This window comes from Mesocricetus auratus, unplaced genomic scaffold (assembly GCF_017639785.1).
Source record: "Mesocricetus auratus isolate SY011 unplaced genomic scaffold, BCM_Maur_2.0 Super-Scaffold_100040, whole genome shotgun sequence".
Classification (NCBI taxonomy): Eukaryota; Metazoa; Chordata; class Mammalia; order Rodentia; family Cricetidae; genus Mesocricetus; species Mesocricetus auratus.
The window spans coordinates 5,575,311-5,587,516 of record NW_024429217.1 but is presented as its reverse complement, the minus strand read 5'-3'; the positions used below and the strand labels follow the sequence as shown (position 1 = coordinate 5,587,516).

General features: G+C 46.5%; 1 protein-coding gene across 8 annotated transcripts in view; it reads left to right on the top strand.

Annotated features, from left to right (window-relative positions):
• Positions 1-12,206, top strand: part of Yap1 (Yes1 associated transcriptional regulator) — an 80,802-nt gene that overhangs the window by 36,645 nt on the left and 31,951 nt on the right. For 4 of the 8 annotated variants that reach the window (XM_040734783.1, XM_040734779.1, XM_040734785.1 and 1 more), the window contains exon 4: positions 11,218-11,337. In XM_040734783.1, the coding sequence (XP_040590717.1) occupies positions 11,218-11,337 (120 nt within the window). The remainder of the gene's footprint in view (positions 1-11,217; positions 11,338-12,206) is intronic. The other 4 variants (XM_040734784.1, XM_040734780.1, XM_040734786.1 and 1 more) reach the window with 1 other exon arrangement.

Sequence of the window (12,206 nt, the reverse complement as noted above, 5' to 3'; positions counted from 1 at the left end):
GCTCGTGGCAAGCCAACAGCCCCTTTGCCCCACAGAGCCGTCTCACTGCCGCTGACCTGGAGCCCCCCCCATCCTCCTGCCTCCGCCTCCCAAGTGTGGGAGCGAGTTCTGTTTGTGTTTGATTGCTGTCTTCTTCCATCTGGGGTCGGAGTTGCCACGCCACTTATCTTTTGTAATTCGATGAAAAGTACAGTTTTATTTTTAGTTGCCCTAAGGAAGTAAAAGAGCGTAGCTGTGTTCCATGACTGCCTCAGGGATGCTGGACTCAGTGCTGTTTGTTTGTTTGTTTGTTTGTTTGTTTTTGAGGTGAGGCCTTCCCAAACTAGCCTCAGACTTGCGTCTGCCTGGCGCTGGTGTACCGCCTCGCCGCCTTTATACTCGTTTTAACGCAGATATTTATATTACCTTAACAGGACCTGCAAGGCCTGCTGTGTTGTGAATCTCAGAGCCACCTTCTTACAGACCTAGCTTGCTTCTTTAATCCCAGCACCTGGGAGGCAGAGGCAGGCAGAGCTCTGTGCGTTTGAGGCCAGCCTGGTCAGCATTTTGAGTTCCAGGACAGCCACAGCTACATAGCAAAACACTGCCTCATAAAACAAGTCTCTATCTTCATATGAAGGCTGAGCTTGCAGGTTGAATTATTTGGCAATTTATGTGACTGTAGCTTTTCTTGAATAATAATGAGGAGTAGCAAACACTGCTTGATAAAGGGGAAAATTTTTAGAGGAAATTGTGCCATGCACTCAAAACCCTTATTTATTTTAAATTTATGTGTATGGGAGTTTCCAATTTTGCTTTTAACTTTTTTTGAATTAAGTTTTGCCTACTTGTATGTTTGGTACACCGTGTATATGCTTGGAGTCCATGGAGGGCATGAGAGAGCGTCAGATACCTTGGAACTGGAGTTGCAGGTGGTTCTGAGCCATGAGTGGGTACTGGGAACCCAGCCTGTGTCCTTGCAAGAGCAGCCAGGGCTCTTAACCTATGAACGCCCCGGCTTTGCCTATAGGATGGGTAGCAGAGGCAGTTTCTTTACCTCCCGCATCGCATACCCAAGGCCACAGCTGCAGCCGGCTCCCCACCTTCCCTGTGGAGGAAACTGGCTGTGACATTTGGAATGGCAGTGGCCTCACTAAAGGATTCTGACAGTGGCCAGGAGCCCTGGTGGCAGGCTTGACTGGGGAGTTTGCACAAGTGAGACCGCCTGCCATCAACGCCGGGTGTGAGGCGGCTTCTCCACTTAAGTAACTCTTGCTTTGGGTGAGTTGAAAACACATTATAATGAGGAGGTAATGGCCGCAAAGGAAGAAAAGGGCGGGATTATGGGAGTGACTTGATGAAGAGTATGCTCCCTTAGTGTTCATTGAGGGGCTGTATCAAAGACTTGGGCGTTCTCAGAATCTGTGCTTTATATATGGTTTTTGACTAAATTATAAAGCTTGGACGGTGATGATGCAAGTATGCTTTACTGGTAATATTACTTTGGCACCAGATTTCAAATGGAATTTGTAGAGCTAAATATGTATTCCCATTCTAACTATAGAAGGGCTTTAAAAGTCAGCAGCAGAGACGCCCTTCCTTCGGAATATAGGCACCTAATCTAACTGGGATGATTGGGGTTCCTTCTAGAACACTGGTTATCATCCTAGATTTCTGTTTTTCTTTTTTGTTGTTGTGGGTTTTTTGTTTGTTTGTTTGTTTGTTTTTGTTTTTTTGAGACAGGGTTTTTCTGTGTAGCTCTGTAGACCAAGCTGACCTTGAACTCAGACAATCACCTACCTGCTCTGCCAGGTGCTGAGATTAAAGACGTGTATCAGTATGCCCGGTGATTTTTCTTTAAATATTTTTAAGGTTACATTTTATTAGTTTATTGTGTGTGGTAGTAAGACAGAATCTGGGGTTTGATCCTCTTCTCCGTGGGCCTGGGAATTGAACTCAGGTGTCAAACTTGAAGGCTGTACCTGCTGGGCCATCTGTGTGTTTCTCCTCTAATATTGTGTTTATGGCTAAGTATTAAAACGAGAGAATGTGGCCAAGTGGTGGTCGTGGTGTGCGCCTTTAATCCCAGCACTCGGGAGACAGAGGCAGTTGGATCTCTGTGAGTTCGAAGCCAGCCTTGTCTACAGAGCGGGTTCCAGGACAGCCTCCAAAGCTTCAGAAAAAGGGGAGGGGGTTGGGACACTCTGAAGTTGGATGTATTATATTAGTCGGTTTTTAAAGTGGTAGAAGGTGCTAGTAATGTTTCATGACACACACACACACACACACTGCTAATCACTAAACTGTGATACGTGGCAGAGGAGACGGGACAGGGTGGCACTGGGAAGACCTTAAAAAGCCACCAAGTATTTCAAAATGAAGCCAGTATACCAGCACTGCAGGAGCAGAGCCGAAAGGATTGCCACAAGTTCAGGCCAGGCTACAGGAGAGGCGGTGTCCCCGTATACAGGCCAGGCTACACGGGAGAGGCGGTGTCCCCGTATACAGGCCAGGCTACACAGGAGAGGCGGTGTCCCTGTATACAGGCCAGGCAGTGAGACCTGGTGTTCTCATACACAGGGTACCCACCCAGGCTGAGATGCTCAGGTCCCTTACAAAATGTAGTGCTTTCCAGTAATTTTGGCACGTCTTCCTGTATGCTTTAAATGATCTGTAACGTGTGTATGTGATTTAGACATGTGAACAGTTGTTATGCTGGGTTATTTGTGATGTCACAAGAAAAATGTCTACATCTTAATAAACACTTTTAACTTTCCTTGTTAGTTGAGTTAATGCATATAAGACTCAGGGATTGTGGGCTACTGTACATCTCTTGAGTGACACAGGTTCCAGCCAGGAACCAGACTCCTTCATCTGCTAAATGCTGAGGACATTGGTGATGTGCGTGATCTGGTTTTTACTCACTCGGGGCCTTACATAGGTGAGATAGGTGAGACAAAGGATCTGCCACTGAACATTCTCTCCCTCCCTCCCTCCCTCCCTCCCTCCCTCCCTCCCTCCCTCCCTCCCTCCCTCCCTCTGTCTGTCTGTCTGTCTCTCTCTCGCTCTCTCTCTCTCACACACACACATACACACACACACACACACACCATGTATGGACAGGCTGGTTGAGATCACACTCACGCACACGTTGGTTGAGATCAGATCTTGCGTTTCCCTAGCTGGGCTTGAACTCACCTCATAGCTCGCCTGGCTCAAACGCCCTGATCCTCTTCTTGCCTCTGCTTCTCAGGTGCTGGCATTACAGGTGTGAGCCACCATTCCTAGCTGCTTCACTCTGAGTTAGAAAACACTTTGGTCATTTAAGAATGGAACAAAGCCGGGCGGTGGTGGCGCACGCCTTTAATCCCAGCACACAGGAGGCAGATATCTGTGAGTTCAAGACCAGCCTGGTCTACAAATCGAGTTCCAGGACAGTCTTCAAAGCCACAGAGAAACCCTGTCTCGAAAAATCAAAAAGAAAGAAAAGAAAGAAACGCTTTGGAATGGAAGTTGAGGACCTGGAGATGAAACCCAGATGCCCATGCTAAGCCCCTCCTTATGCCAGAACTGCACCCCCGGCCTCGGGGAAACCGTACTCAGCAGACCTAGTGCCCACAGATGATAGGCATAATGTCCTGTTGATAAGGTGTCATTCAATCTAGAGGCATCTGTCTCTGGAAAGCAGCTCTGTGCCTGGGGTGTGTGGGAGTTTGGAGGGTGGGGGTAATGATGTAATGACAGTATCTCAAAAAGAAGAGATATAAAAAAGGTTAATTTAAACATAAAGTACACGTGATCTGCTATTTTGTAATTAAACTATTTGTAATTACTGGTAGCTGGCATTACTTCTTTTAAAGTAATTTAAAACATCTGTGTACCATCCCATTAGAGCTGTGTTTATCTTTGAAGCTCTCTGATCAAATATAGACCTTGGGCTTTTTATATCCAAGTTGTGAGTTTATTTCTAGCTTTCAGACTTAGGAAATCGGTCTGATGTGGGCAGTACCGTGTTACATATACAGATTTCTGTTTTTCCCCTTGATTATTTTAGATTTGACAATAATACTGTACTAACTACAGTACTGTACTGACAAGATGTTATTAACAAAAATTCAGACAGGAATAATATTGTAATGAAGCCCTCAGTCAGGGCAACCAAGAACCAGTTTGTCTTGTTAGTATCCCTGACTTCTGTGTTTTCAAACAAAATGGCTGTTTTTCTTCCCTGCGAGGCGATTCAGGTAATCTGAGAAATGACAGGCTGAGATGGAAAATGGCTTTGAGGGCAGAGTGTTTGCAAAAGAGAAGGCAGGAAGGGAGGGAGAAGCATGGCCCGAGAGAATTAAATAAGCATAAACAAGAGTAATCCAGGGCCCTTAGAAGTAGGCTTCAGCTGATATAGCCAGCCCTGCGCTCTGGAAATGGTGGCAGGAGTGTCAGGCGTTAATGACCAGCTCAGCTGCATAGTTCAGATGCCACTCTGGGCTACGTGAGACCCTGCGTCCAAAGGAAAAGAAAAGGAAGCAGCAGCTTGTGGCTTTATTTGCCACGCTATTATTTCTTTGTGCTGTGGATCAGACCCAGGGTCTCCCATGAGCCAGGTAAACAGCACACTGAACAGTAAACCTGACTTTACTTTATCTTGGTTAGTAACATAGAACTAGCCACCATTCTTACATAAGCATGTAGGTGTGGATTGGGGACGTCTCTCTCAATGACCCCAGCTCACCCTACCCCTCCCTGTCCCCCAGACAGCAGTCTAAATGCAAACAAGCAGCATGAAAGAAATACCAAGATTTAAAGCTTCCCGCTGAAATAGAAGCAGCCAGTCACCCTAAGGTAGAACGGCCTTGGACCTTCGCCAGTATCAGGACTGGGCTTGTTAGTCCTGAGACCAAGCAGCACAGGCCTTGACTACCTGCACGTGATCGCTTATGGGCGCGGCTTCCCCGATGACCTCACTCCACTTGGAGCTTCTCATATACTCTGCACTGCATGGGTGACTTGACATCACCCAAGGCCACTCAAGTGTTCTTTTCTCCGTTCATTCTTAAACCCGGGCTAGTTGTGTTGAAAATTGAATTTGTTTCTGGGCTTTTGTCTTTGAAGTGGGTCTAGCTGCATCGTTTGAATTCTGACAGTTACTGTCGGGTGTAAATTCTGAACCCATGGGAGAAATCCCTGGTACATCAGCCGCTGGCCTGAGGCAGCAGCAGCACACTGTTGAATACAAGGGGAAGATTATGCTGCATGGAGTTGCCAATACCCAGCTCCTGAGGAAAATGAGTTATTAAATATCAGGACGCAAAGGCAGACGTGTCTGTGGTAAACTTTTTCTCGAGTATTATTTGTAGATATTTTGGAAACTTTGTGAAAAGAGATTAAATTATTTACATTCAAGGATCAAATGAAATGCCTGTTTTATTTCTTCTCTTAGTGAGTGCTAGGATTTTGTTTTTGTCTTTTCCACTGATTTCTAAGTCCTTCTGGTCACTATTGCTCTAACAGTTTTGTGACTCATGGTAGGAGTATTTGTGTGAAAGATTAAGATGCTAATTCTTCAAAAATGACATCTAGGCTACCATATATAGGCAGGAGTGAAGAGAGATGGGCTAAATCCTGCAGCAGTAGCCAGTTTGTGCCTAAGTAATACTTATAGAGAATTATGTAAGGTTAATCAGTGGATAAAACCTAACTCTGGTTTTAATGAAAGGCAGCGCTTCACTTCAACAGTTTGAAGTCTAAATGAGCACTTTACCAAACCACTGTGCTGTTGCTTAAGTTTCCTAAATAGGGCATGCGTAATAGACCCAGGCCTCCTAAGTCTCAGGGGCCATCATGGAAGACTGGGCCCAAAGACTGTAAGAGCCAGAGGCGGGGAGGAGGGCTGTGAATGCTGACATGCTTGAACATTGTGGGCCTGGCAGGACCGTGCACGCACTAACTCGCAGCCTGTGGCGACCTACACAAAGTCCAGGCAGTCCACATTCCAGCGTGGCCTGCCCCTGCCTGAGGAACCCTTGGCAGTTAGTGGCTGTGGCCCCCGAGAGGCTGTCCGTGTGCCTGTGACTGGCCCCCGGACTACACCCACACCCATCAGAGCGGCACTAATTGGACTCTTCTTTAATGGTGTGTTACTTGCACGTCTGTGTACTGTGTGCATGAGGGGGCCAGGAGAGGGCGTCAGACCTCCCAGAACTGGTGTTAGAGGTCGTTGTGAGCTACCCTGTGAATGCTCTGAGCCCCTAGCCCCGGCCCTCTTGAGTTTGTTGTGAAGGGAGGTTTGCTGGAGTGTCTAGAGGAGTGGGTGGATATGGTCAGGCCACCTCGTGTGCTGTATACATGTAGGAGTTCTCAAAAAACAAACAAACCTACAACTAAAAAATTGACTGGAGCCGGGCGTTGGTGGCGCACGCCTTTAATCCCAGCACTCGGGAGGCAGAGGCAGGCGGATCTCTGTGAGTTCGAGGCCAGGCTGGTCTACACAGCCGATTCCAGGAAAGCCTCCAAAACAATACAGAGAAACCGTGTCTCGAAAAACCAAAAAAAGAAAAAAATTTGACTGGAGTTACATGGGTAAAATCTGGAGAGAGGCCTGTTTCCTAGCCTCTCTGGGTATGTGTGGCATTCTAGGAAGTTTATCTACCATGACATGGTAAGTACACGCAAGTTTTGACGGTGGTCACTGTTTTACTTTGAGACTAGATGTTGCGTTTTCTGTAGCAAAATCTCAGCAGGAAGTGCTGTGTGGGTATCTGTCCCTTGCTGAGGCTGCAGGTGGTGCTACAGGAGGCTGGGGGGAGGGGGAGCAGAGGGGCAGCACTCTGCCCTCAGCCAACCGCTGTTTGATTCAGGAGAATGTTGTAAGCACCGTCGTGTTTCCTGGAAAGGGAACATAGCTGAGTTAAAGTGATCTGTAGCTCCTGAAACCGCTGTCTGTGGAGCTCAGCCCAGGTGGACTCCAGGAGGGGCCGGCATCTGTCTGGGGAAGGGGAACCCATGAAACCGTTCTCTGGAGCAGAGCACAGTGGCCCATCTGGTGGTCGTGAGCCACTTGGATCCTGGCGGGGTTCTGAAGACAAGAGGGTACATGATCCGGTTCGTTCATTAACAGACGGGAAGTCAGAGCAAGCATTTGGAGCGTCAGATGGCTGGAATGTCACTGGTGATGGTGAGAGAGGCTGGTGAGCAGAACTTTAGTGAAGGGGAGGAAAGATGAAGTCTGCTGTCACCTGCTGAGACCTGAAACCTGACGTTAGACTCTCTCCCAATACCTCACTGTGAGTTCTGAGCCTTAGTCGGAAGATTTTTAGAATTCCATTAAAAACCTAAGTTCTGGGCTGCAGACTTGCGTGGCTCGGTGGTTAAGAGCACTGGCTGCTCTTCAGAGGCAGAACTATTTATTCAAGAACACCTACTGTAAGCATTCTACTTGGAACTTTCTTCTTACACTGTGAGTGTTCATCTCCATTCTGTAGACACTGAGAGGAAGTATCTCTAGTTAAAGAGCTTGCTCAGGATTAGAAGGCTAATAATAATAAATGCTGAGCCAAGGTGGGCCCGGGGCTCAGGACACACAATGCAGGTCATTGGGAAACATGGGGATTCTACCCCAGGTGTGTGGCCCCAAGTGTTGTTTCCCATGCTGCCCATTGCAGTCTAGAAGGAGTTGGGGGGGGGGATCAACACGTTCTAGTGGCTTGATGCAAGAGTTTTCTAGAGACTTTGTTGGGGTGGGGGTCCTGACAACTCATTGGGCATTTGTTTGCCAAAGCAGGTTCCATCAGTATGTTGGATTGCTTTAGTGTCAAACATCTAAGCTTTTACACAAAATGACAGTGTTACAGAAGCTGAGGTAAAAGTGTTTCATAAACACACGTGCACATAGACCTGTTCTGAGCACAGCATGCCTTATGAAGTGTTGTTAATCACCGTGTAGCTGTTGGAGAGGGACTGGTGTTACGCAAGGCTTTTAAGGGGGAAATGGTCTGCCACAACCCAGAACACCCTGAGACTTACAAGTTCCAGGAAGAGGAAACGTGTGGTTGGCCAAGCATGACGTTCTGAGGAGCTTTCCTGCGTTTGAATCCCATATCTGCCACTTCCTAACTTGGTTTCTTCGTCTGTTACGTGGTGGATAATTGTGTTCACATTGTGAGGGTTTTAAATGAGTTATTGCTTGTTTGCAGAGAATGTAGAACTGTGCCTGCTGTGTAGTTGGTGACAGCAGTTTGTGCTCATTTGAGATTGACCCGACTTTCCGTTACTCCTGTAGGAAGTCACTGAGGCAGCTCTCTAAGGAAACTGCTTGAGAGCCCTGTGCTGTGACCAACTGCTGGGGTGTTTGCTGGCCTCTCAGTGTTCTCCCTGAGGAAGGGTTGGTCTAACATGGCGGCAGTGAAGGTTCCTGTTTGAGAACAAATTGTAAATGATTTTCCTTAATTATTACCCAGGCAGGAACACACAGGCATGTGGTTGAATCATCTCCAGTGTTGCAATATTCTAAATCATCTTATTTGATTAAAATACTGTATGAAGTTACTTTTGTTCTAGTAGATAAATTATCAATTAGACGGTATTGGCAAATCCTACATAAAATTGTATTTTCATAAGAATTTATTTTTAAATTAACCTTCATTTTTCTTGCTTATTCTAATTCTAGTTTTTCAACCACTTTTTATATCTCATTTAAAATATTGGCCTCTTCTTCCCCTACAAGGGTTGTTTTGTTTATTTGTTTTTATTTTCCCCTCATCTTACCCAAAAGGTTTGGCATGGGAATCTGGCATGGTAGTCTAATTTTGAAAAACACCCCCATCTTTTATACACCCAAAGGCCTAGCTTGAGAATGTCAATTGAGATGATGGAGACTTTGTGAGGGAGAGAGGGACCATTTCTGAAGTCTAGATTTATATTGTACTCAGTTTTCTTTTTGGCTTTCTGCAGACTGATTGATTGATGACTGACTGACTGACTGACTGACTGACTGACTGACTGACTGACACTCTTGGACATCAAATCACCTAGCATATACGATGCTAGGTGGGCACCTGACCACAGACCTGTAGCCCAGACCTCCTTTTCCAGCTTTCTCTCCTTTATTCTGCTTTTGAAAGCTATTGTGAAGCAGAGCTCTGACCACAGACCTGTAGCCCAGACCTCCTTTTCCAGCTTTCTCTCCTTTATTCTGCTATTGAAAGCTATTGTGAAGCAGAGCTCTGACCACAGACCTGTAGCCCAGACCTCCTTTTCCAGCTTTCTCTCCTTTATTCTGCTATTGAAAGCTATTGTGAAGCAGAGCTGTTGAGGCGCCTTCCTGGTCTCGTCTCTTCCTTGCCCTCTCAGAAGGAAAGCCTCTTACTGCTGCCTGTGTCCACATGTCTGTCTGTCTCTCTGCCTCTCCTCCCTCCCTCCCTTCCTTTCCTTCAGTTTATGGAGACAAGGTTTGAGGATTTGTTTGTGGAACATTCTGTTTATACAGGAACTGTTAAGGACATAGTTGGATAGGTAAATGAGTCTGTTCTGCTTTGAAGTCCCTGACACCCGCCCCCAGGGTCTCTCTGTAGTTTTGGCTGCCCGTCAACTCCCTTTGTAGACCAGGCTGGCATAGAACTCAGAGGTCCACCTGCCTCCCAAGTGCTGGGAGTAAAGGCGTGCACCACCACCGCCCAGCTTTCCAGTTACAGTTTGTTACAGAGTTCTATTAAGGTTGTTAGCATAACATGAGGTAAGTACATTATTTAATTTTAAATAACAGACAGGATACGGTGAGTGCCCTATTGGTTCTCACCAAGCCTATTGCCCTCATTAGTAATGTCTGACTTCAGTTATTTAATGCTAGACAAGACTGGTATTAGTGGAAAACTTTCTGAATTAATGCCCTTTTCCAGAACTAGAAATCAAACCCAGGATCTAATGCATACCAGGCAAGCTCTCACATATTGGCTATATTGCTAACCCGTTAAACATTTTTAAAGATAAGGTTGGATTAGTGCTGGCCTTGAATTTTGATTGGGTGAACTTGCCTCAGTCTCCTAAATAATTGAGATTACAGGTGAGAGAGAGAGAGAGAGAGATTTCTTGTAATCTACAAATGCTGACAGAAGTTTAGGGCAGTAGATTTATAGCTCCAGAAAACAGGTGTGTTTGAGTCGGGCATTCCTGGTTGTTCGTCTGTGTGTGGGGACCAAGAACAGGACTAAGCAAGTGGAGCCACAGTATGACCTTAAATGTGGCGGCACCATCATTACGCAGTGGAAATGCACAGTCATGACCTGCTGCTTTCCCTGGGTGCATGCGTTCTCAGCGGGGCTAGGGAGAACATCACTGGAGTCTATAGGGTGAAGTCCCCGAGTAGGCAGGGACCGCTGTGCTGTCACTGCTGCTCTGATCAGGCTGGCATCAATTCACAGAGCACAGAGATCTGCCTGCCTCTGCGTCCTAGGATTAAAGGTGTGTGCCACTGCCACCTGGCCTTGAATTTGTAAGCACCTTGTGTGTTTTTCAGAAGTATCTTAGGGTTGGACCTTCTTCTCAGTCTAGTGGATGGCTATGTGGTTGCATTACTTTTTTTTTTTTTTTTTGGTTTTTCGAGACAGGGTTTCTCTGTGGCTTTGGAGGCTGTCCTGGAATCGGCTGTGTAGACCAGGCTGGCCTCGAACTCACAGAGATCCACCTGCCTCTGCCTCCCGAGTGCTGGGATTAAAGCCAGGCTCTCATTACTTATTTTACAGAAGCTTCCTTACTCTCATGAAAATAGGAAAATCTTGTAGCCTCCCAACAGGTGTCATGTGTTCCCTAGCCACCTCCCACCCTTCCAACAAACTTAGAATGTCAGCCACAATCCTCATGCTAGCACTTTCTGTTCCGCTGTACAACAAACTTTTAAAAATATATTTGGACTGTGATATTCTAGATTTCTTGGTGTACGTTAGCTCAAATAGTAGATCTAAAATGGAGTATGGCTGTGTCAGCTAAAGTGTGCTTTTAATCTGACCACTTAGAGTTCTCATCTGTGTCTTTGGAGATGTTGGTTTCATTATTCAGTGGTCTAGTTTTCATGGAGGAGAATTGGGTATGTGGCCTGCCTTGTTTTCTCTGGACATGGGCTGCAGTCTGTTCCGCTGCATTGCTTTGTATATAATTGTGTTTGTTCTTTTTTAAATGAGCCCTGCTGCTCAGCTTCGTAAGGTGCACCAGATCGAAACCAACCATTGTCTGTTTTCTGTGTTGTAGGACCTCTTCCTGATGGCTGGGAGCAAGCCATGACTCAGGATGGAGACGTTTACTACATAAACCATAAGAACAAGACCACGTCCTGGCTGGACCCAAGGCTTGACCCTCGTTTTGGTAAAGGTTTACCTCAGAACCTTTGTGGCCGTTTTGATGATCATATGGGGCTGGGGGATTTAAGGGAACACATCTCAGTGAAACTGCACTCACTGCCTTGTAACCAGTGGCTGCACACCCAGCTTTTTCCTTCACTGTGTTTTTTGTTGAGATCTGTTTCCAAAGCCTCATCCTTGCTGTGGTGGGTGGTGAATGCTGTAGAAGCTCCTAGCCATGGTCTCTGGCTGTTTCATTCATATGGTGATCATGGAAACAGGCCACTACTCAGACCCACGGAGCCTGGGCTTTCCCCGAGAGACGTGCCTGCTAGTGCTTGACTGAACCGGCAGGGCTGAAGGTGGGGGTCACACCCTGAACACCGGGTCCAGTCTAAGGAGAGCATTTTACAACTGCTTTGGCCTTGTTTTATGTTAAGTTCTCTTCCAACACTTTCTATTTAGGAAGCCAAGGGCAAAACATTTGGTAAGGGTCTCCGTGCCCCGTGTGACTGCCTTTTTGTCCTCATTGTCCACATTTATTTCCTCAGTGGTTTTGTCCGTTGGCTTTCTGAATCTCTTTCCAAAGCATGGAAAATGAGTCTAAAAAGGAACAGATAATGTGGTTTGAGCACTCATCTTGGCGGAGATGCTGCTTAATGGAAACAATGTGTGGATCAGCGGGTCAGATGCACGGGCGGGCGGAGCCTTTGAAGCTTCCCAGGGGCCGACCTGGCCACACCATAGGCTTTACTGGAAAGGAGAATTAACTCTGTGAATGCCATCAAAACACAACCCTGGGCCTCCAGTACAACTCCCCCACATCTGTTTACTTGGAAGCAGGCAACAATAAAAAGCAGTGTTTGAACTAGTTAACCCCCACTCCAAGAAAAGTCACAA